At 45.4% G+C, this 27,544-nt stretch overlaps 1 protein-coding gene across 9 annotated transcripts in view; it reads right to left on the bottom strand.

The window, feature by feature from the left end:
- Window positions 1–862: 862 nt before the first annotated feature.
- Window positions 863–27,544, bottom strand: part of LOC147615247 (gamma-glutamyl hydrolase 1-like) — a 125,375-nt gene continuing 98,693 nt past the window's right edge. For all 9 annotated transcript variants that reach the window (XM_086779308.1, XM_086779310.1, XM_086779311.1 and 6 more), the window contains one exon: window positions 863–1,231. Coding sequence is in view for 3 of the 9 variants with exons in the window: in XM_086779306.1 (XP_086635432.1) it covers window positions 1,195–1,231 (37 nt within the window). In the remaining 6 variants the exon portion in view is untranslated. The remainder of the gene's footprint in view (window positions 1,232–27,544) is intronic.

Genomic DNA, 27,544 nt, shown 5'->3' with positions numbered 1-27,544 from the left:
ATATAGTAAAGCACCATTACTACAATTTAAATGTTATATTTTAACATTTGATGTTTAATAAATTTGGCTCCATAAGAAAATTAACTGGACTAATATGCCAAGATCACACACAAATTCTTCTTGGCCCACATATGACAATATCTAGTGGTGGAGAGTTAAGGGGGCCACAACACCCCATCATAGAGATTGGCACAACTCAAGGGTAGAGATCAACACAACAACAAACACAAGCACAAACTAAGCCCGAGGTGGACTAGTTCATAGTTTTTGGGGTGGCTCACTTAGAAAGCCCACATAAATAGAAGTTAGATGAACAATAGAACATGGCTTTGAATTTAGGACAAAATGTGCATCTATGAATCAATTATGGCTCAAGCATTGTGGAATGTGGTATAGTGTCTCTATGCTGAAGCAAGTATGTGACTAATAGGATATGTGTTTCATCCTATTAGTAAAACATACGTCAATGATTGCCATGGTGACCCTTTTTGAAGCAACCTTCAGCACCTCCCCCCTTTAAGACTAGTAAAACAATGGCTTGTTTTTATCAGCAAATCAAAGTAGAAAAGCTATCCACTCTTACCCTCCATACCTTATGTAGTTTGGAAAATAGAAACTCTATAGGCTTGATTGATCGTTCATACTATCACATGAGCACCTTGGCCTTGGCAGGCTTTGGGGCATTTTGTGCATCCTCGTTGGAAGGAAACAGCATAGGAGATTAAAGGCCACACATGTGCCGCCCACTTTGTGATTCATTATTTTATGACAATATATGACTCAACAGCCATGACTCATTTACTTTTGCATTCAACCTAAAATACCTGCGCACAAAAAGCGGCTAGACATCTCACCAGCTTGATTCAACATTGTATCAGAAGTGATTGGCAAGCTTTAAACAGAAGCTTCACATGATAAAGTTATTTTGATTGGTTCCATGTTCACATATTCTTCATGTCATTGTAGTGAAGTCTACAATAGATTTGAGTGTCCTGTAGGCACTATGATTGAGACAATCTACATGAGTTTCCCTTATGGTAGCAAGATAGGCATACCATCAAGACCAGTACGATGCAAAAGTGTGCCACCTTTTAATATTACAAAAACATCTTGGTCTGTCTATTTGGACCAATATCATATTTTTTACATGATTTCATATCATAATACAACAAACCCTCATAGGGCTGACAATATCTACACAAAGACGTATGACTGATCAAAGTGTCCATTCCTGCAACAAAATAATGAGCAATTTTGTGAGTTGACACCATGATAATAGCAACTTGATAAGTGAATGTCATAAAAAATTAAAAGAGCATAAAGTGGTACTGAATCTCTATTGTTATGCACTACTCTCTCTCTCTCTCTCTCTCTCTCACCGGTACGTTACTCGCCTGCAAGAAATGAGCACATTGTCGTAAACAGTACAAGGACTTATACCAACTCTCTTCCTCAGCAGGAATTCTGAGGCGGCTTGGTGTAGGATCTGGGAACGACGCTTACCCGCCCCCATCCACATCTGGCACTCGTATGCACACTCATTATACCACATACCCCACCAAACCCCCCTCCCACATCCACCTTCACAGGAGACATGGTGGTGAAGGCTATACACAAGCTTCAGACTCGCCGATCACACAGGCTCACGAGGGACTTATGGCTGAGCACCTCTCTTATGTAGACGACACCCTGGCACCCCTCCTAGCCCATATGTTTAGTAGGGCCCTCTCAGAGGGCTTTCCCCCCACCTAGTCATCACTCACTATTGCGCCTATCCATACGGCGGGAGACCCCATGGATCATAATAACTACAGAACCACCATGATCGGCCATATCTTGGCCAAGCTCTATGGAGTCTAAGCTCAGCACACTAGCAGAGAAAGGGATACACTCCACCAAGGCAAGCAAGATTCAGGAGTACCATCTCCATGTGGGATCACACTTCAGGCTATCATCAAGCAGGCCAAGGCAGATGGTCACCGACTATACTATTACTTTCTGAACTTCACAAAGCTTTTGATACAGTGCCTCGGCCGGTCTCCTACAGCACTTTACAGCATCTCGGGGTCCCGTCTGACATGATCTAGGCTATCATTGCCTTATATGAGTCAATTATTCACAGGGTGAGATGCCTAGGAGGACTCTCTAAGGTCTCTAGCACCATCGGAGTGAAACGAGGATGCCCACTTTCTCCGACCCTCTTTGGACTATACGTAGATGAGATCTCAGACTTCATTGACAGAGCCGGAGGCGGAGGAGCTTCTCTAGGAGGTATGCTTGTTTCCATCCTTTTATATGCCGATGGTATTGTACTCATTGCAGATTTTGAGGGGCTATGTTACATGCATAGAGCTTGATCGTGATAACGCACAACAGGGTCTTCTTTATACCTTTATGTGGTGAGAATATTTAGCATCCAATTTAGAGAATAGAGAGAGAGAGAAGAGAATGAGACTGTAGAAGACACACAGTATTGGGTCCCAATACCCACTGAAGGGCCCCCCTGTAAACAAGCAGGAGTATTTGCTTATATTATTCTTTGGAGAATGCTGTACAATGCTTGAGAAACAAGCAATATGAATGCCCAACGCAACGACGAGGATGACCGTACGTCAGCTGAGTATCCACCTAGTCCGAGGCTCTGCTGAAGACTCTTCTAGCCATTGATGCAAGTCCAGATAGTTGTAGGACTGCACATATGCTGGCTGAATGTGAAGAGGAGCTTCCTTGAATAGCATGGGCCCTGGAGTCGACTGGATGCTGTAAGCTTCTGCACTTTGCTGAATTACCTGAATGACTGAAGTGGGACTGAGGCCATGCTTTTATACTGCCTCCAGGCTGCAGTCGGCTGCCTTAGAGGGCTGTGGTAATATGTCCAGTTGGCTGCTTGTGGGGCTAGTCAGGTGCTGGCCAACTGGTCCCCTAAGCCACATGGGCTGACCAACTACTTGGCAAGGGCTTGGATGCCCCTTGCAAGGCTAGCCCAAGTTGGGCTGCCTTGAGGTTGGCCTTAGGGCTGGCCCTTTCTATGTGCAATGAACCTAAACATGCCTACACATGCATCTAAGGCTATGGCAAACATCTATATGCTCGTGTATGATGAATTCTCCAAGTGGGTTAAGAGGACTGACAATTGATTGACCTCTAAAGCTCAGAGACTGGCCTACGTCACTCATGCCTGACTGTCCCTAGGCTGAGGGCTCACAATGGGGTCACGACGTAGGACAAATATTCCTAAAAAAAGGTGCTACTTCTGTACAAATGTTGCACTGATGATCATGGCAGTGTGTCACGTGACATTCCCTCCTGCTTAGCTTGGCAACAGGTTTAGGACTTCTAAGTAGTCCGCCAACAACTCGGGGGTACTGAAAGAACTCTTCATCCAGCCAAACTGCTTCATGGGTTCCGCGGTCTTTAAACTTCATGTAGAATTGTCGTATTCTTCGACCAGAACCATGCTTCCATATGTGGAGGAGAATTTGCTCTAGCGCTATGACTTCAGCTTCGTCTATCATATCTGGTTGATGCTCTTCCGATATATCCTGCAATGCTAGACCGACATATGGCTTCAACCAAGAAACATGAAAGTCATTGTGCAGAGTTCAACTTTCCGGCAACTTTAAGAGACATCACTTAACTTTTGAATGACTTAAAATGGGCCAAAACTTCATAATGATAGTTTGGGACAACGCTTGCCCACTTGCTTTAGCGGTTGTTTCATGATGCGGATATATACCCAATCCCCTTTCTTAAAGTTGACATCTCGCTTGGATTTGTTGGCTTGCTGGGTGTATACTTCTTGAGCTTCGGCAAGGCGCTCCTTAACTGACTCCATGATTTCCGAGAATGTCTCGGTGGCTTTATTGGCCTCAAGAGGTGTGATACATGTCTCGTCAAAAGAGATGAGAACCGACGACCAAATGCTGCCTCATACGACGTCCGGCCAATACTCGATGAGTGAGTATCGTTTAGGATTGCCTGAACCAAAGGAAGATATTGTTCCCATTTCGACTGCTCGTCATGGCAGTATGATTTGAGAACGTCAAAGGCCAATTGATTGTATATTTTTGTTTGGCCATCTGTTTGAGAATGGAATGCGCTGGCCAACTGCAATTTAGTCCCAAAATTGTCAAACAATGCTCTCCAAAAATGGAACGTAAACTTTGGATCTCTATCTGATGTGATAGTCCGTGGCAAACAACCAATGGGGTACCAAAACCGGATGAACAAGTGAGTTATGTCCTCGGCTATGGCTGTCTGCTTACATGGAATGAGCATGCAAAACTTATTGAATCTGTCAACGATTGTCATACACTGTGTTTCTAGATCCAGCTGAGGTGGGAAGAGGACCTACGAAGCTCATATTGATGTCATGAAAGGATCCCTCAGGAATAGGTAAAGGCTGAAGTAACCCTGCCTGTTTGGTATGAGAAAGTTTCACTTTTTAACATATCTGGCATGACTGGACATGTTGGTAGACATCCCATCGCATCTTAGGCCAATAGAATGACCTCTCTAACGTCTCCAAGGTACTGTTGATACCCCTATGACCCCCAACAAGAGAATCATGGACATCATGGAGAAGGATTTGGCGCTTTTCTTTGAGTACACAAAGATGGTTCTTGAAAAACAATAAACCATCCCGTATACTGTAGTGGAATCGAGGACCAACTGATATTGAGTCCCAAACTCTTTTGAATCCAGATACTGTGCCTTCATGCTGTTTAAGTCTTTGCCTTGAATTTCTGTCCTTTCGACTAAGAGCATCGACAACAAGGTTATTTCTACCCGGGACGTATTCAATCATTCTCCCAAATTGTTGGAACAACTAACTCCACCTGGACTGTATGTCACTCCATTGGGCATTGGGCACAGTCTGCAACCATTTAAGTGCCCGGTGATCTGTCTTCACTGTGAAGTCCCTCCCGTAAAGGAATTGCTTCCAATGCTTAAGAGCGGTCATCACCTCCAAGAGCTCTTTGTCATACATCGAATAGTACTTTTCGACGTTATTCAATTTGCGACTATAATAAGCCATTGGCCTACCATCTTGCTATAAAACAGCTCCAATGGCAACGTTACTAGCATCGCTAATCACCTCGAAAGGATCTGTAACATGCGGCAACTTCATGGTCGAATCAACTTCATGGTCGAATCAATAACTTCAATGCTCAGAATTCATCAATCTTTCACCATGAATATAATGCACAAAATAGCAGTAGATGTGCAGAAAATAGAGAGAGAGAGAAAGAGAGAGAGAGAGAGAGAGAGAGAGAGAGAGAGAAGAGGACACAGTATTGGGTCCCAAATACCCTCTCTAAGGCCCCCACTACGAATGGTGTATTTGCTTTATTAGAATGATGAAAATCTGAAAATAAAGACTGAAATCTTGACCTGCAATGTTCACCTTGGTAGGAGCACTCCCTTGACTGCCCTGGCTCTTGGAACACGTCCACCCTTTGTGAAAATATGAGATGAATGACTAAATTCCAGCATTGGGTTTACATACCCTCTACTGCATCCAGTCGGCCAGTTCTACATGCAGCAAATCCTCACAACTTGATAAAAAGGCATTAAATGCTAATAAATCTAGTGTTTTCACACTATGCAAGGCCTGGCCACCCCAAGTAAGGCGGCTAGATGCTGGGCAGCCTATGTGGGCTGTCCCACACCTGGCGGACAGGCAGCAAAGGGCTTGGTGCCCTGTCAGCTGCCTAGCCACAGACTCTAGGGCTGGCCGATAGCCCTTTCAGCCCAAGCCATGGCTGGTGCACATAGCATGGGCCCTCCTGGCCCCTTGGGGTTGGTTCTATACCTTCCCCATGCCCAATGCAAGAGTTATGGACTCTAATATGGGGTAGCCCTATGGGGTGGCCCCTTCTCTACATGCAAACCTACATGCCTACAGAGGTCTGGCATCCAATTGCAAACCAAATACACAGAACATCTGACATCGTTCCACAGGGAGACTCGCAACACAGACTGGCACTGCCTCATGTGCAGGACAAAGCACACCTGACCTTGAACGCATAGAGTGGAACCCTGGCTGACTCGTCCTCCCGGACTGGGCTCACATGGGACTGGTTTTCCACTCCAAGTCTTGCACCTTCTTGTTCATATATGTCCACGTGGCATCCAATGCATGCATCTGCAACTCAAGCATAGAACTTGACTGCGGTCGCGACCCTTCAAAAGAGTCATTTTGTAGAGGATCTGGAATCTGGAAAACAAAAGGAGAGGGAGGAGGAGACGGAAAAAGAGGAGCTGGAGAACGGGTGTGCTCTTCTAGGGCCAAGATCTATGCCTTCTGCTCTTCCAATTTGGTATCCTATTCTGCGATTGCTCACATCATCTGTTGGAACAACTCCAGTACACTCATGCCTAATGCCCTAGAAGACCTGCCTGGTGCACTTTGGTTCCAAGGTTGTCAGTCTCTCTCTTCATCATAGCTCGCCATAGCAGGAAAATGCACTTCCTTTCTCAAGCGCAATCTGATCATCCACTGTGCTGTGAGAAACTTCTGGAGGCTTCCACAGGCTGGAAACTAACTGTCCTTCGAGGGACAGGAGTTACACCGAAAGGGGGTGGTCCACCAGAGTCTAGAAACCAACCACACAAGTGAGAACAAAAAATTCTTTCTCTTTTTTCTGGCTGATTCTTCACACTTGAAGAAGGCTCTGATACCAATGTAACATGCGGAAGCTTCGTGGTCGAATCGGTAACTTCAATGCTTAGAATTCAGCAATCTTTCACGACGAATATAACACACAGAACTGAAGTAGATGTGCAGAAAATATATATATATATATATATATATATATATATATATAGAGAGAGAGAGAGAGAGAGAGAGAGAGAGAGAGAGAGAGAGAGATATTAACGTCTGCAAAAGGCCAAAATTGGGCCTATAAGACAACCAAGTAGTACAATGATGTTCCTCCAGTCATCAAGAGGAAAATGTGGAGTGAGAATAAAATGTACAAGTATGACAACACGACCATAGGGGACTCAATGGTGGTGTACAAACGAGAGGGTGTGGATGGAGTACTAGGGCTACTAATGCATCTCTATATGCTGAAGGGGTGATACCAGTATTAGGTCCAAAATACCCTCTAATTATTGGGTCCCATATACCCTCTATAGGTCCCCCACCACGAATGGTGTATTTGCTTTATTAGAATGATGAAAATCTAATAATAAAGAATGAAATCTTGACCTGCAATGTTCACCTTGGTAGGAGCACTCCCTTGGGTGTCCTGGCCCTTGGAACACGTCCACTCTTTGTGAAAATATGAGATGAATGACTGAATTGGCCTTCCTTAGGCAGGGAATGTCATGTGCACAGTGTGTATCTACCGTGTGCTACACGCACGCAAGACTAGCTTCGAGGTTTGGGGAAGCTTGGAGATAGGCAGGCTGATTGGCGAGCTGAGTTAGGGATAGACTAACAGGCGGGCACCCAAGTAGTCGCGAGGTGGAGATTGGTCGGTACGTCAACCTAGTTAGCTCAGCTCGTGGCTCGGTGGGGACAGCCAAGACTGTGGACTTGCCCACGGCTGTCATGGTTGGGAGGTGAGTCAGGCCTGCACCCCCCTCTTGTTTGTTTTGTTTGTTTGCAGGTTTCGAGTCTCGTACCAGGAGCGTTCCACGAGGAGATCCTTTGGGGTTTTGACAGTGGTATGAGAGCGTGCCTCGTGAACGAGCAAGTCGGTAGGTAGAGAAGATGAGGTCGAAGAAAGGTATGTGTTCAAGAAGCTTGTTGTTTTGTTTATGCATGCTGCTGTTTTTTTTAGATAGTATGTGCTTTTTCATCAAAGAACCCGTGATGGAGAATGTAAACCGGCCTTCAGAAAACAAAGGGCGGTGGAACAAACACTTGCACATAAAACACTTCAACACCATTGAGGACCTAGAAAAGGAAAACAAACAGGGGGAGCTAGAGTGCTCCTGCAAATAGTACACGGACACCGATTGGCCCCAAATCGCAGTGGCGCCCCTTGCGGTATTTCTTTAATTGATTTTAAGAGCTTTGATTACAATATAAGGCTGGTAATTCAGCCGTCCCAGTAGAACTCCTGAAGCCTGCAAAGAACCTGCATCTGGCTTCTTGTCCACACGGCATCCACAAACAAGTCCAGCCAATGTTCACATCGAAAGACTCTTCTCACATTGAGTCTGCATACAGAAGCTTTCTCCCATGATCAAGGCTACCACAACCATCCATAGCCTCTCACACTATGAACAGCATCACACCCTGACACATCCAGTGCTTCTGCATCACAACACAGACTCCCAAACTGTCTCTCAAAAGAGTATCACAGCACAGCATATCATACAGTCGACACATCTGTACAAACCCTCTCTACCTTCCAAGGGTACTATCCATCTCTGTCATGGATTCCCTGTCCCCTGCCCAATTAGTAGCAAGGCTGTACCAAACATGTGTCCATTCCTGTACCTTCTGCTTGCATGTGACCTATCTCCTGGAGAAACCCAAAAACATGTTTCCTCATCGAGAAACCTACGACCTGTATCCACATGAAACCCTTAGGCCTGTTTCCCTTTGAAACTTATGTCCTGTTTCCATACATCTAGTTACCTGTTCCCTCATGAAACATCTGGCAACATAGAGATGCCCAAAACTGTAGGTCCCACTGTTCCTTTCTAGGAGGAAGAAAACTATCTGCTCCATGAGCACGCAGCCATGCGAGCTTGCATCACTCCCATGCCAAGAAACATAACCAACTGACCTGTACTTGCAGCCAAAAACCCAAGTACAAAGCTGAATTCGCAGCCAAACAAAAACAGCCCATAAACTGTTCCAAAACAGTCCCGAATCCAAAGCAAAGAGAAGCTGAAAGTTCCATCAGTTGAACGCCATCGACATGATGTCTATGTTCATGGAAACCCAGTCTCTGTCCACCTTTGTGTCAGAAGAAACCAGCCCTTGTTTACTCTTCAGCAGAGGGAGAGAGAGAGAGAGAGAAAGGGAGAGAAAGCAATACTGGCTGTCCCCACATGTACGCCCCTGTTTCTCCTGCAATCCCCCTCTTTCCAAGAGAACCTCTCATGCCCTGTACAGTCCAGCTCCTATGCAGTCCATCCACGTGGAGTCCATGCAGACAGTCTCTTTGCGCCAGCTTTTCACCAGGAAAGGGAAGAGATCTACGCTCTATTCAGCCCCTGCCCGACTGTCTTCTCCTCCACGCAGCCGACCTGTACCTGCAGTCCAGCCCACAAGCAGTCTACTGTACCAGCAGTCATACAATATGATACCTGCTGTCGTACTTGCCTGCGCTGCTTGTACCAGCAACCTGTACACGCCTGTACCTGCACAACCAAATCTGCCACGTGGATTGTACCTGCACAGCAGCCGTACACTGCCACGTGGACTGTACCTGCACAGGCCCTTCCATGCGCAGCCAACATGCCTCTTCAGGCGACCAGCCCTCCTCAGCGAAAAAGCACACCCTTCCTCTAGAGAGATACCTCCTCCTTTTTCTGCCCAACAGCCCCTCTTTTACCAAAAAGCTCACATGTGGCCCCAAAAATAGCATAAGGGCCACGTTTCTTTAATGAAAGGCTTTATAATGATTACAAAGGTTTTTAAACCTTTTAAGCTAAAATCTTTTTGCCCCCTTTCACACATGGGGTTATCCACACATGGGCTTCCATCTTCACTCCCACCTGATGCCATTCACACTGTCCACCATGTCCCCGTGCACATCTGTATCTTGTCCAGAGAAAAACACAGGGTCGTGACAGAGAAGGTGGTCTAGTAGGGTTAATTTGTTTTGCAAGAAGAAGGCTAGATTTGTGCTTGTGCAGTCGCATGCACTGTTGAGAGAAAACAGAAAAAAAAAAGCATGTTCGTTTTTTTAACGAGAAAGAGAGAGCGAAAGAAGCGCTTGCTGGATATAAGCAGTCGGGTGTGCTGTTGGCCGCGTGCTGCAGGTGTAGGCGTTTAAGCTGAAGGCGCAGGCCAGGGCGTAGGCAGGTGCCTATGCCTACGCAGGCAGGCGCCGAGGCCATGCTAGCTGGCGCCCAGGCCTACAAAGGGAGGCGCCGAGGCCATGCTAGCTGGCGCCCATGCGCCGGCAGCCAAGTCTAGGCGTAGGCTGGCGCAGACAGCCACGAACACCTGCACAAAGGGCGGCGCCGACAGCAGCGTAGCTGATGCCACGACAGCGTATGGCGCCGGCAGCGCTAAATCCAGGAGGGAAGCCAAGAAAAAAAAACAGTAAAAGCATTCCGCAGATTTGGGTTGCTTTCGTTTTTTTTTAGTTTAATTTTTTTTTTAAAAGAGTTTAAAGACCCCCCTCTAAGGTTTAATGGTGTGTTTTTTTTTAAGAAAGCAGAATATATATATACATATACATATATATATACATACATATATATATATATATATATATATATATATATATATATATATATACATATATATATGTATATATATAAAAAACACAAAGCAAAAGCTCAAGTTGCTTTTGGGGAACGTTATATAAACCCCTTAAGTGGGCTTCTTGCCACACATCTCTCGAGTTTTCAAGCTCTCAAGCTCTCAAGTTCCCTCGCACTTTTATTGTGCAAAGATCGAAATTTCTCTCCGCTTGCCCTCTTCAAGATGTCGACCCAAGAATCGGAGTTGGAGCCCCTTGTCGAACGCGAAGGCTTGCCGGCTACGGAAGATACCGATGCCGATCTTTTGACGATTGTGTGTCAAAATCTGATTTCCAAGTGTTCAAAGTCGCTCTCGAAGCTTCTTCTTTGGAACGTTAGGCACAAATCGCCGCCTAGATGCAAGCCTTGCAGAACTCCATCTCTCTTGACCACTACCCTCTCTACTCTTTCGGGTATGGATACCTTGGCCTCTGCTTTAGGCCCCAATATTACTCCGGAACCGTTCGGGGGCGAGCAAAAGCAGCGTACCAAGGAGATCGTGGACACAACGTTATATAAACCCCTTAAGTGGACTTCTTGCCACACATCTCTCAAGTTTAAGAATCGGAGTTGGAGACCCTTGTCGAACGCGAAGGCTTGCCGGCTACGGAAGATACCGATGCCGATCTTTTTGACGATTATGTGTCGAAATCTGATTTCCAAGAGTTCAAAGTTGCTCTCGAAGCTTCTTCTTCGGAATGTCAGGCACAAATCGCCGCCCAGATGCAAGCCTTGCAGAACTCCATCTCTCTCTTGACCACTACCCTCTCTACTCTTTCGGGTATGGATACCTTGGCCTCTGCTTTAGGCCCCAATATTACTCCGGAACCGTTCGGGGGCGAGCAAAAGCAGCGTACCAAGGAGATCATGGACACTTGGCTACATAAGTGGCAGGTCCATTTTCAGTTTCATCCATATGATAATGAAAAAAAGATCCATTAGCAGCAGGTTTCCTCTCAGGCAAAGCTTTGCTTTGGTGGAAGGAACTCAACCCTAAGCCAACAACTTGGGCACAATTCGAAGACGTCTTCAAAAAGGAATTCCTTAAGAAAAAGGATGATTATGATGTTGTTGCCTGGTTTACAGCTTTGACCATGACCTCGCAGCACCTCACTTGTGAGGTCTACCTCCTGAAGTTTAGGGACTTGCAGATGAAAGCTACAAAGATGGATCCCACTACTCTTTTGGGGTTCTTCGTAGCCGGTTTACCAGACTCGTACCGTTTACACGTTAAAAATAACAAATGCAAAACTTTGGACGAAGTCATTCATTCAACTCGTATCTATGATGATACAATGGTCTCTTCGAAGTCTAAACCCGTTACCGAGCAAGGGAACAAGCACAAAAGAAAGTTCTCCGCACCTATGGCTAACCTTCGAAGAATTCAAGTTCGACACCAGCGAAGAAGAAACGACTCCTTAAGGCTTTGAAGCTCAAGAAGGAGAGCCGTTGTTTTATCTGCGAAGAAAAAGGACACATGCGTAACGAGTGCCCGAAGCAAAAGAGTGCAAAGACCAACGCAGGACCCAAGCCAAAGGCAGCTAACTAGTTGTCTTTGACAGGTACGTCAGTTACTGTACTTTCTCGCCCTAGTTCATGTTCTAATTGTCTGTTCAACTAACGTTTTTGGCTTGCATGATCTTCTCCGAGTTTATGGAGAAGTGAATGGCCATAGAATTCACATTCTTCTAGACCCTGGCAGCTCACACAACTTTGTTAACTACAAACTTGTGCTGAAATTGAGTCTTGATACGTCACCCAACGATCATACCTATGAGGTACGTTGAAACCGATCCCGTCAAGTGGGAAAGACTCCGTTGGACACCCACATGCTTAATAGCACAACTTTAAAACCACAAATTTGAAATGGACAACTTAAAACAACTTGAAATTTAAATGAAATGAAATGGAAAGATGGACACCAGCACTGGGGCCGGAACGGGCCGACCCCCCCCTCAGTATATGATATATTTATTGGGAGTATTTAATGAATACAATGCTCCATGGGTTCCAAGAACCAGATAATGTCCATGTACATATGAAAACAGTACCAAATAAGTAGGCTCGAATTTCGATGTAGAAGCTCGAAGCAGAACGACCACTAGAGTGGTCCAATCTCTACGGTCCTGTGCTTTCACTGGACTCCGTGGAGAGCGCCACACTGGTGTTCCGAGACCACGCACCAACAGGCGCTCTCGTACTAACGCCTGGCTCTCCCGATCTCAGCACCTTTGGACCGAGGTTCTCCAATAAAGCTTGGACAACCCGGCACCGAACGGGTGTTGGCCGAGCAGGATGAATCTTTTATCAGATTTAAACATATAATACTTTACTCAAATCTGAAAATCACTTACTTGTAGATGGTTGATAGGAGACCAAAACTTGTGGTATGCTGAAGCCACCCTTGTTGCCGAAACAATTGCCTTGTGGTAAACCACCAAGACAAGAATCACCGCAAAAGACCACCACCGCCTGCTGTGAGAGAAGGAGCACAACTTACTGGTGGTGGACAATGTTCTAGAAGCAAGAGACCACTTGTTGGTGATGCACACGCAGCCTGTGAGTGATGGACACACAGCCAGTTGCTTTGATGGGCTGCGTAGAAAGGAGGGGATGTAGTCGCCTTGTGAAGGTGGTCCACGTCTGAGAGTTGTGGAGGGGCAGCGCAGCCTGTTGGAGCAGCCGCCTGGGAGCAGAGAGAATACACAGCTACCAGCAGAGGTTCAGTGCTTTGGCGACTACATGAAGAAGAGTTGGGGAGGGGCAGCCGACTGTAGTAGCACAGAGGCAGGTAGCCTTCAGGTGGTGGCAGCCGGCTGCAACCAGTAGCCGCCTAAGCACAGCAGATTCAGCAGCCACCTTGGGGTAAACATGCGCCAGAGTACAGGGGGAGATGGCAGCCGCCTGCAGCAAAATTTAGTCGCCAGCAGAGATGGGGAGAGTCGCCGGTTGGTAAAAATCAACGCCAGAGAGAAGCGATTGATTCTACGCTTGAAGGGGGCCCTTTTTTAAATAAAATTTAAGTGAAGATAACCTTGGTGATACCCACGCATGCATGTGGGGAAACTAGTCGGGGTTGGTGACCATGCCCACCCCCACACTCACTTAAAAGTGGGGCTCCCCACCTTGGCCCCAAAGTGGGTGCCCAAAGGGGGTGCCCACTTTTAAATAAATGTGAACACCTAACCTTATAAAACAAAGGGGTTAGAATTAAATATTAAAAACTACATGTGCAACATACTTACCACCTGTTCACATGCACTAAAACTCGTCAGAATACAAAGCAGACTTCACGACTCACTGGCAGGCGTCCCCGCTCAGTAAGTAACACGTCAAGCAGGCAAACACACAAATACATGTCATGCGAAAACAGTTTCAAACATGCAAAATATGTGTGCATGTGCAAAAAGTAACATGGACATATCTCCCGTTCATGGAACAAGTACAAAATATCTGTCGGCACAAAACTGGCACGACATAAAAACATAAAAACCTGGTCTTCCTATGGAGTGACAGTCCCATAGGTAAGACACAGTTCCAGGCACGAGTTTCCCTATGGTGTGACAGTCCCATAGGCAAAACACGGCACGAATACTGGCTCTTCCATGGCGTGACAGTCCCATGGGTCGAACACAGTCCAGGTCATACACGGGTGGCACTGGTCTGGCTCCCGTCCATACGACACCATCCTGCTAACACACGGGTGGCACCAGTCTGGCTCCCGTCCATGTCAGCAAAATACTGGCCTCTTCACATGAGACACCGGCCTGGCCTCAAGTGAACGAGACGCAAAAACTGGAGATGGACCAAATGGTCGGCCAATTGGTGACATCCCCCCGGGCTTCTAAAGAGTTGACCTCAACTGAAAAGCCTCAAGATATGCCTGCAATAACTGCGGATAATCTGCAAAATAATCCTCATTTACCCATTTGGCATCAATAGGCAAATAATTCTTAAACTTCACAAGGTATCTCCTGGAAAGCTTTCCTGCAGGTAGCTTTCTCTCCTTGTGAAAAACAATCTGTTCTGGCTGGAGGATCTCCTCAAGCTCTTCAATCTCTGGCGGGTCTTCTGTGACAGGCTCATCAGGATCTGGCCCCACATATTTCCGAAATAGACTCACATGAAAAGCATTGTGAATCTTCCAATGACTAGGTAGAGCAAGCCTGTAGGACACTTCATTGATCTTCCGAATCACCTTGAAGGGTCCATAATAGCGAGGAGAAAGCTTAGGATATGATCCTTCTCGTCCTGGCCTCTTCCGAAGCCTAGCCTTCTCAAATTTCAGCAATACCCAATCACCTTCTTTGACTTCCATGTCCCTTCTATGCTTGTCAACAGCCATTTTATGCTTATCCTGAGATCTTGCAATGGCTGTCCGCACCTGACCAAAGGCAATATCTAAGTCACGAACATATTCATCAGCTGCAAAAATCTCATCCTTTGTACGAAGGATGGGTGGCAAGACCACTCTGCCATAAATAATCTCAAACGGAGCCTTTCCTGTGGAAGCATGGATCGTATTGTTGTAGGCAAACTCAACAAGTGGAAGATACTTCTCCCATGCACTCTTTTGATCTGCTACATAACACTTCAACAAATCCAACACGGCTGAATTTGCAGCTTCACTTTGGCCATCCGTTTGGGGATGATAAGCTGATGAAAACTCAAGCTTAGTACCCATATTATCAAACAAAGCCCTCCAAAATAGGCTTGTAGTCCTGGGATCTCTATCCCCAACAATGGATTTAGGCATACCATGATGCTTGAAAATATTAGCAAGAAAAAGCTTTACCATATGATCAGCTTTAATGGTTTTCTTGACGGGCAAGAAGTGAGCTTGCTTGCTAAACCTGTCCACAATAGTCCAAATAGCATCATTCCCATGCTGGGATCTAGGCAAATCCATAATAAAATCCATCGTGATACTTTCCCAAGGTTGCGAGGGAATAGGCAATGGCTGAAGCAAACCTGGAGGCTTCTGCCTATCAAATTTCACCTTTTGGCATGTAATACATGCCCGCACATAAGCCTGAATGTCTTTACGCATGCTTGGCCAAAAGAAATACCTCTGAATCATGCGAGTAGTAGGCATAATACCTCTATGACCAGCATATGGTGGAGCGTGACATTCGTCCATAACCTTTGGACGCAAATCCTTCACCACACATAGGCAATTATCCTTCATGAGATAACCCTCATTGATAACATAAGAGGCATGTGAATGACCAGCCATCAAATCAGTCCATATATGGCAAAAATCAGCATCCAAATGATACAAATCTCTCATAGCAGATAGATCTCCATGAGAGGCCACTGAGACTGCAGCAACATAAGGCCTCCTAGATAGTGCATCGGCCACGACATTTTTCTTTCCTGGAGTATGCACAATCTGAAAATGAAACATGGAAAGAAAATTTGCCATTCTCATCTGCTTCTCTGAAAGCTTGGTTTGAGATAGAAAGTATCTCAAGCTTTGATGATCTGTCTTGACTACAAATTCAGCCCCAAGAAGGTAGTGTTTCCAAATCTTTAAGGCGTGAATTACAGCCAAGAGCTCTTTTTCATAGATATCCATATGAAGCTCAGCATCATGCAAACGACAGCTCTCGTATGCAATTGCATGCCCTTCTTGATTTAGGACAGCTCCTATGCAATCACCACAAGCATCACATTCAACCACGAATGACTTGTGCAAATCAGGAACAATCAATACTGGACCACATATAATAGCATGCTTGAGCTGCAAGAAAGCATCCTGTTCCTTTGAAGTCCATTTAAAAGCAGTTTTCTTCTTCGTGAGATCATGTAGAGGAGTGGCAATCATAGCAAAATGCCTTATGAAACGCCTGTAGTACGAACATAATCCCAGAAAACTACGTACTTGATGTACGTTTTGCAATTCGGGCCAATTCCGAATAGTCTCTATCTTTGCAGGATCCATTGTAACTCCATCTTTGGATACAATATGTCCCAGATAATGAATCTCTGAAAGGAAAAACTCACTTTTCTTGGCATTGACGAAAAGTTTATGCTTCCGCAACTCTTCGAACACTGTGACCAAATGAGTTCTGTGTTCCTGCTCATTCTTGGAGAAAACCAAGATATCATCAAAGAAGACTCCTGTAAACTTGCGATGGGGTCGGAATATCCTATCCATCATACGATTAAAAGTAGCAGGAGCATTGGTGAGACCAAAAGGCATTACCAAGAATTCATATAATCCGAAGGCTGTCCTGAATGCAGTCTTATGGACATCTTGTGGCACCACGCGTATCTGGTGATAACCACTCTTCAAATCAAGTCTACTAAAGCAAGCTGAGCCATCAAGCTTATCCAAGATATCATCAATACGTGGAATAGGAAATTTGTTCTTGATGGTAAGCTTGTTCAAAGCTCGATAGTCTACACACATACGGAATGATCCGTCCTTCTTTTGAACAAGAAGCACAGGAGAGCAGTAAGGTGAGGAACTGGGCTGAACCAAACCTTTCTCTAAAAGCTCGTTTACCTGCTTCATGATTTCTTCTTGTTGTGCAGCACTCACTCGGTATGCGGGTTTGTTAGGAGGAGAACTACCTGGCACAAGATCTATGCGGTGATCTTCGGGCCTTTGGGGAGGTAATTCACCTGGCAACGAGTCAGCAAAACAGTCGTTGAATGCATTAAGAAAATTCAGCCTATCATTAGACATAGCATCCACATTTTGATGATTTGGCACAAGACTATCACGCACAAAAACCAAGTACGTTGAAAGACTCTTTTTCATTGCTTTATTAATTTGGATGTGTGATACAAGTGGGATGGAATCCCCTTCTTTGCCAGCATCAATAAAATGCATGCGGCCTTTATGCATAAAAGAAATCATATTAGACTTGTAGTCTTTGCGGGGCTCAAGCCTATGATGCCAGGGCTTGCCCAACAATACATCACATCCATTCAGTGGAGCAACTAGGAAATGCTCATTATCAAGGTAGCCCTGGATATGGATACGCAACTTCCCTATCAAAGGGGTAACCTGCACCTCTTTACCAATAAATGCAGCTTCGGCTTCAATCTGAGGTCCCATGTTTTCAACCTCAATACCCAATGCAGCTGCCATTTGCATAGAGATGAAATTGTCAGTTGCACAGTCATCAAACATGAAGAGTGCGGGTTGATCCTTGATTTGCCCCCAAGCCTTGCAAACCATACGCTCTTTTGCATCATGGCCTGTATTTCCTTGCACATCAGGAACTGCATGAACATTTGCTTTGGTGTGCTTGTCCTCGTGCTTTGATTTGCGATCTGGGCATTGCCGGAACATGTGGTCTTTGCTACCACAAGAAAAGCATTTTCCATCCTTAGCATATTGCTCTCTTTGCTCCGGGGTTAATCCAAATTTGTTTTTCCTTGGGCCCTGTTCTTTAGATGTGTTATTTTCAGCTTTACCACCCTTGTAGGACTCCCGGAAGTTCTTTTTAGGTGGCTGTCCACCCTTTTGCTGATTTGGGACAGCCTTGTCCTTTCCCTTGGAACCTCCTTGATCCTGCTTAATCTTGAGCACCAATTGCTCCGTAGCAAGGGCAGAAGCTGTGAGTTGTTGCAACGTATGTTTTGGGTGCAATTCAATACCCGATCTATATGCTGGTTGCAATCCAGAACGAAACTTCCTCTTTCTTTCATCCTCTATGATTAGCATGAAGGGAGTCACTTCCAGCAACACTTTCCAGAATTTGTTAACATACTGTTGCACACTCTCATTATCTTTTTGTTCCAGCCTGTCCCACTTTTGAGTGAGAGTTTGCTCCGCATTGGGTGGCAAGAAGTGAGCATAAAATCTATCTTTGAATTCCTTCCAAGTAGAGATGGGATCCTTGGTGATCTTTTCAGTGATCCACCAATGGGCAGCAGTCCCTTTCAAAAACATGCTAGCATGGCGCACCTCTGATTTTTCTGTAAAGTCCTCATCGCTAAAAGCAATGTCGAACTGTGCCACAAATGCTAACACCTTAGAAGCATCATGTTCACCATGAAAGACATCAAATTTGACAGATTTATCACCTGCTTTGAACTCCTTGAGCTTCCTGGCATGAGGCTCATGGTCCTCTCTTTTTCTTTTCCCCTTATCCAACGGGGTAGCCCTGTCTGCATGGGCTCCATGGGCCGTCATAGAAGCTTCATGGGGCACGGTGGCATGTGCTCCACGAACTCGAAACTCAGATGCATGTGACTTACCTGCATATGGCATTGTCTCTCCATGAGACAACTCAGAAGGCAAAATTTTTCTGGAAGTAGACCTGTCACCATGAGATACATATCTTGCATGCATGTGACTTTCGTGCCCTCCATGAGCACTGGCATACATATATCTGTCAGGCTTAGTGCCTTGGGGAGAGGATGCATGTCGAGAGGTGACAGTCACCTCTTCCTTTTGCATAAAAGATTTCAGCCTCTGGGATGCGGGATCTCCATGCTTCAAACGAGGTGGATTTCTGAATTTCAGCTCTCCGTCATCCCCCTCTTTGATATCACCTTTGCGAAGGAGATAGGCAAGTGCCAACTCCCTTGGTTTCTTGCCCACTTCACGAGCCATTGATTCGAAGGTTACATCTACCATAGCATCAGCCTTCCTGGCTTCAATAGCACTTTGCAGATGTGGATCTTCATGCAAGAACTTTAACTCTTGCTCTTGAGCCTGCAAAAGCTCTCTCATATGTTCCATTTCAGCCCTCATAGCTTCAGGCTCTTGTTCAAGCATAACGGTCTTTCCTGGAGACAGTTGACCCTTGGATTCACTATCCATCACCCTTTCAAGGGGCTTGTATCTACCACGCAGGGCATCAGACCCACGAGAGGCACTAGATGGACCCCTCGAATTTGGCACTTCCAAAGGGTTGCCTTGGCTGTCCATTGTGTTTTAAGTTTGCTAAAAGCGAGATGTCCAGTACACAGGTTCGTTTCCCCACTAGGAAGAGGGAAACAACCGTGCTCTGATACCAATGAAACCGATCCCGTCAAGTGGGAAAGACTCCGTTGGACACCCACACGCTTAATAGCACAACTTTAAAACCACAAATTTGAAATGGACAACTTAAAACAACTTGAAATTTAAATGAAATGAAATGGAAAGATGGACACCAGCACTGGGGCCGGAACGGGCCAACCCCCCCCCTCAATATATGATATATTTATTGGGAGTATTTAATGAATACAATGCTCCATGGGTTCCAAGAACCAGATAATGTCCATGTACATATGAAAACAGTACCAAACAAGTAGGCTCGAATTTCGATCCTGTGCTTTCACTGGACTCCGTGGAGAGCGCCACACTGGTGTTCCGAGACCACGCACCAACAAGCGCTCTCGTACTAACGCCTGGCTCTCCCGATCTCAGCACCTTTGGACCGAGGTTCTCCGATAAAGCTTGGACAACCCGGCACCGAACGGGTGTTGGCCGAGCGGGATGAATCTTTTATCAGATTTAAACATATAATACTTTACTCAAATCTGAAAATCACTTACTTGTAGATGGTTGATAGGAGACCAAAACTTGTGGTATGCTGAAGTCACCCTTGTTGCCGAAACAATTGCCTTGTGGTAAACCACCAAGACAAGAATCACCGCAAAAGACCACCACCGCCTGCTGTGAGAGAAGGAGCACAACTTACTGGTGGTGGACAATGTCCTAGAAGCAAGAGACCACTTGTTGGTGATGCACACGCAGCCTGTGAGTGATGGACACACAGCCAGTTGCTTTGATGGGCTGCGTAGAAAGGAGGGGATGTAGTCGCCTTGTGAAGGTGGTCCACGTCTGAGAGTTGTGGAGGGGCAGCGCAGCCTGTTGGAGCAGCCGCCTGGGAGCAGAGAGAATACACAGCTACCAGCAGAGGTTCAGTGCTTTGGCGACTACATGAAGAAGAGTTGGGGAGGGGCAGCCGACTGTAGTAGCACAGAGGCAGGTAGCCTTCAGGTGGTGGCAGCCGGCTGCAACCAGTAGCCGCCTAAGCACAGCAGATTCAGCAGCCACCTTGGGGTAAACATGCGCCAGAGTACAGGGGGAGATGGCAGCCGCCTGCAGCAAAATTTAGTCGCCAGCAGAGATGGGGAGAGTCGCCGGTTGGTGAAAATCAACGCCAGAGAGAAGCGATTGATTCTACGCTTGAAGGGGGCCCTTTTTTAAATAAAATTTAAGTGAAGATAACCTTGGTGATACCCACGCATGCATGTGGGGAAACTAGTCGGGGTTGGTGACCATGCCCACCCCCACACTCACTTAAAAGTGGGGCTCCCCACCTTGGCCCCAAAGTGGGTGCCCAAAGGGGGTGCCCACTTTTAAATAAATGTGAACACCTAACCTTATAAAACAAAGGGGTTAGAATTAAATATTAAAAACTACATGTGCAACATACTTACCACCTGTTCACATGCACTAAAACTCGTCAGAATACAGAGCAGACTTCACGACTCACTGGCAAGCGTCCCCGCTCAGTAAGTAACACGTCAAGCAGGCAAACACACAAATACATGTCATGCGAAAACAGTTTCAAACATGCAAAATATGTGTGCATGTGCAAAAAGTAACATGGACATATCTCCCGTTCATGGAACAAGTACAAAATATCTGTCGGCACAAAACTGGCACGACATAAAAACATAAAAACCTGGTCTTCCTATGGAGTGACAGTCCCATAGGTAAGACACAGTTCCAGGCACGAGTTTCCCTATGGTGTGACAGTCCCATAGGCAAAACACGGCACGAATACTGGCTCTTCCATGGCGTGACAGTCCCATGGGTCGAACACAGTCCAGGTCATACACGGGTGGCACTGGTCTGGCTCCCGTCCATACGACACCATCCTGCTAACACACGGGTGGCACCAGTCTGGCTCCCGTCCATGTCAGCAAAATACTGGCCTCTTCACATGAGACACCGGCCTGGCCTCAAGTGAACGAGACGCAAAAACTGGAGATGGACCAAATGGTCGGCCAATTGGTGACATACGTCTACCTGCGGGACGGCAAGTATGGGATTGAAAGGTGGAGATGCTACCAATCCGGATTCAGGACTACAAAGATACTCTGGAATACTATGTTATGCACCTAGAAAATGTAGACTTGTTATTAGGGATTGCGTGGTTTAAGACTCTTCAAGTCCAGATAGATTGGTCTAGTCATATTTTTTCTTTTCAGCATAAGGACACCCAATATAGTATTTTAGGTCATTGTATGCATCCCTCTCAAGGACCTCTTGTAAATACAGTTGATTTTAAAAATATAATGGATTCTTCTTTGTATACTGCTTTCCATTGTGTATTGATTCCACTTTCTTCATTTCTCGTACCTTCCATGGATGTCAATGAATTAAGTGTGTTTGAAAGCAGAGAATTACAGAAGATCCTTGATTCGTTTCAAGATGTATTTCCTAAGGAACTACCATCGAGTTTACCACCTGAAAGGACAGTAGATCATCGTATTGATTTGATCCCTGGTGCCCATCCTGTCAGTATTCCACCTTACAGGATGAGCCAAGCTAAGGAAGATGAGTTGGCTAAATAACTCGAAGATTATTTGAGGATGGGCCAGATCCGTCCAAGTAAATCACCTTGGGGTGCACCTGTGTTGCTTAGAAGAAAGAAGGACAACATCTGGAGAATGTGTATAGATTACAAGAGATTGAACAAGCTGACAATTAAGAACCGTTATCCTCTCCCTAGATCACATGACCTGATTGACCGGTTAGCAGGAGCGAAATATTTCACGAAGATAGATTTACGTACTGGGCTATCACCAGATACGTATTCATGAAAGGCATGTCGAAAGAACCGCCTTTCGGACTAGGTATGGCCATTACGAGTTTCTCGTATTACCTTTTGGGTTAACCAATGCTCCAGCCACTTTCCAGCAAATGATGAACGATAAAGAGAGTAGCAATCATTAGGACAGCCTGTAAACGGTGGTAGCGGCTAGTGTGCAACAAGAGAGGCTCTATTAATGAAGAGAGAGGGCTCCAATTTATAGATTTGGGCCTCCCATGAGCTAAAATGGCAAGAGAAGGCTACGATGACAAGTGGAGAGCCACACAATAGCTGAAGTGACAAGTGTGAGACCACTTGTCTCACTTTGATCCACTTTCTAACAAGTGTCAGGCCACTTGTCTCACTTTGGTTCACTTTCTTGCCACATGTCCCAATCTAAGAGATAGATCCTTCCATAATCTTTACCTCTAAAAATATCCCAACTAGTAGACATTCTGTCATAGGCACTTTGCCAACTCTTGGTATCTGCTCAATTCCAGATGTAATGACGCGAACAGAATTTCCATCGAAGTCGGGCCAAAAATAGCAACTCTCCTAAATTTTAGGAGTGTGATCCTTTGTATTCTAGGATAATCCCCCATTCCCAAAGCTTGTACTTTCCAAATATTTAAACATCCTGGAGTCCACTAGACCCCTTTCAGACTGGGAAATGTCCAGGCTGGTGACAGTAACCCTCCGATCTATGCTCTCAAGCTCTCTGTGGAGCTCTCGGTATATCTCCTCATGCTCGTGTCGCAACCGGTCCTCCCGAAGCTGTTGAGTCTCCGCATCAGTAGTATGAGCGAGGAGCCTATCGAAGATAAAGGAATCCACCTGCCACATGTGACATGGCACATAACACGTATCAAGAGTCGACTCATGAGGTTACACATGAAGTTTATGAAGGCAATGAAGGTGTTAGGGTTAGGGTTTGGAGATGCTGCAAACAAGCGTGGAGAGCAACAGAGAGGGAGAACACGACTTCAGTATTATGCTTGATGAAAAGTGAAGTACAATAGCCACATAATAGTGACCCTAAAGATATGTGTTCACATGTCCGGCCATAAAATGTGCCAGGTGGACCAAAACACCTATAAACTGAATATAAGTGAAACTAGGCTAAACTGGGAGAAAAAACCTCCACTAACTGAAGTAAAAAGTGCCCCAGTAATCTACTGATGATCACTAGCACTCCTCTGGGTGCATACACAGCATAAAACCCAACAAACCCCCCTGGAGTGGTATGTGATCACTGTACATCATCCACCAAAAGGAAACAAATTCAAAGCACTGCGGAATGCTTCAAATTTCGGACGTGGTAATGCCTTGGTGAAGATGTCTGCCACATTCTGATCTGTAGGACAGTAGATCAGACTGATATCTCCTGCCTGGAGTCTCTCCCGAACAAAATGATAGTGAATCTCAATGTGTTTCGTGCGAGCATGAAACACAGGATTCCTGGCCACAGCAATGGCACTCTGACTATCAGTATAGATAGGTGTAGGCTCCTCCACTAAAATATCCATATCAGTCATGAGACGACGCAGCCAAACACACTCAACAGTAGTAGTGTAGGCTGCTCTGTACTCTGCCTCACAAGACGAAGTGGCCACTGTGGTCTGTTTCTTGCTTGGCCAAGAAATGCATGAAGAGCCAAGAAAGAAACAATTTCCACTAGTGGAATGTCTGGTATCAAAATCACCAGCCCAATCTGAATCACTGTAAGCGTATAACTGCATGTCACCCCCCTCAGGATAAAGCAATCCAAGAGACAAGGTACCCTGCAAATAACGGAATACACGCTTCACAGCTTGCCAATGTGACAACCGCGGGCTGTGCATAAATCTGCTCATCTGAGAGACTGCATACTGAATATCTGGCCTTGTATTACACAAGTAAATAAGGCACCCAACAGCCTGAGCATATGTAATGGCATCAAAGGAAATATTGTCATCTTGTAGTGACAGTTTCATCCCATAGGAGTACTAATAGGCTTGCAATCCTGAAATTTAAACTTCTCCAGAAGTTTAGCAACATAACGTGATTGCAACAACCCAATGCCTCTGTTATCCTGCACAAACTGTATGCCCAAATAGTAGTGTACAAGCCCCAAGTCAGACATGTCAAATGTCTGTTGCAGTATCTCTTTAAAAGCTGTAATTTTGTCATCATTTGATCCCATGAGCAAGAGATTATCCACATAAAGACTGATGACCAGCAGATCTGTCTCTTCTTTCTTTACATACAGAGTGGCTTCTGATGGACTGTTCACAAATCCCCGAGTGAGTAGAAAAGCATCTATTTTTGCATACCAAGCTCGTGGAGCTTGTTTCAAACCATACAAGGCCTTTTTCAGCCTACAAACTTTCCCCTCATGACCATGTTCTGCAAAACCCATGGGCTGAAATACATAAACTTCCTCCTCGAGGTCCCCATGTAGGAATGCAGTCTTTATGTCCAACTGGTGAACAACCCAACCACGATGTGCAGCCAATGCAATGACACACCTAAGTGTCGACATACGGGATGTAGGAGCAAATGTCTCCTCATAATCAATGCCTTTCTTCTGTGCATAGCCCTTTGCAACTAGACGGGCTTTGTACCTGTCAATGGATCCATCTGCATGTCTTTTCAACTTATAGACCCACTTAGTACCAATTGCTTTCTTGCCTTTGGGCAGATCAACCAAATCCCATGTTTGATTCCTTTTAATAGAATCAAGCTCATCCTGCATGGCTTTGTTCCAATGCACATTATCTCGTGCATCCACAAATGAATCAGGCTCATCATCATCCTATAAACTGGCTGCCATAACCAGATTCAAATCCATGATGTGTGCATGCTCATTGGTCCTTGTCTCCCTACGAGTACGACCAGCAAGAGGACCCTCTAAATGGCTGTCCTGTAATGTCCTCAAATACCATCTAGGTATGTGTCTGACCTGTGGTGCTTGCTGCCCCATATTTGGTTCAGCTTCTGGCTCATTTTGCTGCTGAATTTCTGCACCACCTACATCATTTGCTGGCTGTCCTGTACCCTCATTAGTTGGATCACCAACTGTGGAATGAAATTCCATAGGTAGTAGACCTTCAAACACATCATTTTCAGCCTGATTTGCCTCATAACCAGCCATGGATATTTCTGATTTTTCATCAAAAATCACATCCCGACTGGTGAATATCTTCCTGGATAGTGGGTCATATAACCGGTAGCCCTTGCTCTCACGGCTATACCCAACAAAAATGCATTTTGTGGCTTTATCATCCAGCTTCCTCCTCAACTCTTTGGGTATGTGTGCATATGCAAGACACCCAAAGATACGAAAATGCGATACAGAAGGCTTGCGGCCGTGCCAAGCCTCAAAAGGAGTAATAGAAACCAATGCCTTTGTGGGACATCGATTCAAAATATGACAAGCACCACATGACAGCTTCCACCCAAAAGATATGTGGTAGCCTTTTTGCCTTTAGCATACATCTGGCCATCTCCATGAGTGACCGATTCTTCCTTTCTGCAACCCCATTCTGCTGTGGAGTGTAAGGAGTAGTATACTGATGTTTTATACCTCTACTCCCAAGAAAGGAATTCAGCATATGTGACATATATTCCCCCCCTCGGTCAGAACGGAGAGTCTTGACCTTGCATCCTGACTCTGTCTCAGCAAGTGCTACAAAGGCCAAAAATGCATCATATACCTGTAAGAGTGAATGCATTATAAGCAGACTGATCCACTGGCTGAAATGCATCCAACTGATAAAGTCCATGACATAATGTACCAGTAAGCATCAAGGTCAAGGCATTAGCTTTGTCTCTGACCATGCATTTATCATCATCAAAGTGGACTTGCATACCACAATGTGCTAAAGAAGAAATGGACAACAAATTCTTCTTTATCCCTGGTACATATAAGGCATCTGTAAGGCGGAGAATGGAGCCATCAATGGCTGTGAGCTGAATCTCCCCAATGCCACGAACTGGATATGAAGCATTGTTGGCACACTGAACAGTTTTGCCAACAGGGGCAGGGCCAACATGACTAAACAAATCCCTGCGAGATGTGATATGTTTTGAGGCACCACTATCAAAATACCAAGTACATGCATGCTCTGTCATACTGAGTGCCTGTGAAGACCAAGAGGCATCATAGCTGCATGCATAAAAACAGTAATCCCTGTCCTCAACAAAAGAAGCAGTCTCTGGAGGAGCTTTAGAAGCATCATTAACAGACATCCCAGCTTCCTTTGCCTTCTCTTTGGCAATCCTCTTCCTACATTCAGTGATGTAGTGACCTGGCTTCTTACAGTAATGACATTTGCCCTTCTTCTTGGGCTGTCCATCACCTTTCTTGGTATCCTGTGAAGAACCACCATCACCTGAATTTTGATTTGAACTCTTTGGCTGAGTTTTTCCTTTCCCCTTTTGACCTGTAGTGAATGCTTGTTCAGCATTTGTGTTCATATTCATATTCTTCCTCATTTGCTCCTCTTGTAGTAAGAGAGCAACAAGTTCCTGATACTTGAGGGGTTCAACAACATTCCTCATGCTGAGGTTCAAAGAGGTATGAAAAGCCAAGTAAGATCTTGGCAAAGAGTGCAAGATGGTGGACACAAGCTGTGTTCAGGAATAATCTCATCCACATTGATGAGTTGCTCTCTCAAATCCTGCAGCTTGTTTAAGTGGCTAGACATATCATCTCCTTCATTCATTTTCTGATTTTCCAGCTCTCTTTTCAAAAATGAGATCCTAGCCTCATTACGAGCAGCATACATCTGCTCCAAAGTCACCCATGCATTCTGTGAAGAGCCAGCTGAACGAATATGAGGTATAATGGACCTCTGTACTGACAATGCAATGAGTGACAAAGCTTGTGCATCCCTGGCATCCCATGTCTTTTGAGCATTTGTTCTTTGAACAGGCAATTGCTGTCCTGGAGCCTGTACCTGTTGTCCTCGTCCACGAGCACCCCCTTGGGGAGGAGTCTGTGGAGCCAATGGACCTGGACGTGGTTCATCACCACTAACAAAATCCCAAAGACCTTTTGCCACAAGCACATTTTTCAGCATAAAACTCCACAAGGAGTAGTTCGTGCCATCCAATTTGTCTTCCTTAGACAAATACATGAATACATCACTTTGCTGTTGATTTGCCATTATGCCTACGCACAATGTTGTACCTGTTTATCAAAAAACCCAATAGCAAAAACCCTGAAAATAACTGTACTCCACTGAATACAGTTCACCCAAATATGCCTGCACTCTCAATCCTCTGAATGTGCAGCTCAATGCACCAATGACTGAGTAGAGCAGCAAATGGCGTACACAATG

This window comes from Cibotium barometz, chromosome 40 (genome assembly GCF_041138505.1).
Source record: "Cibotium barometz isolate CiBa-2024 chromosome 40, ASM4113850v1, whole genome shotgun sequence".
Classification (NCBI taxonomy): domain Eukaryota; kingdom Viridiplantae; phylum Streptophyta; class Polypodiopsida; order Cyatheales; family Cibotiaceae; genus Cibotium; species Cibotium barometz.
This window is presented reverse-complemented; position numbering and strand designations above follow the sequence as displayed.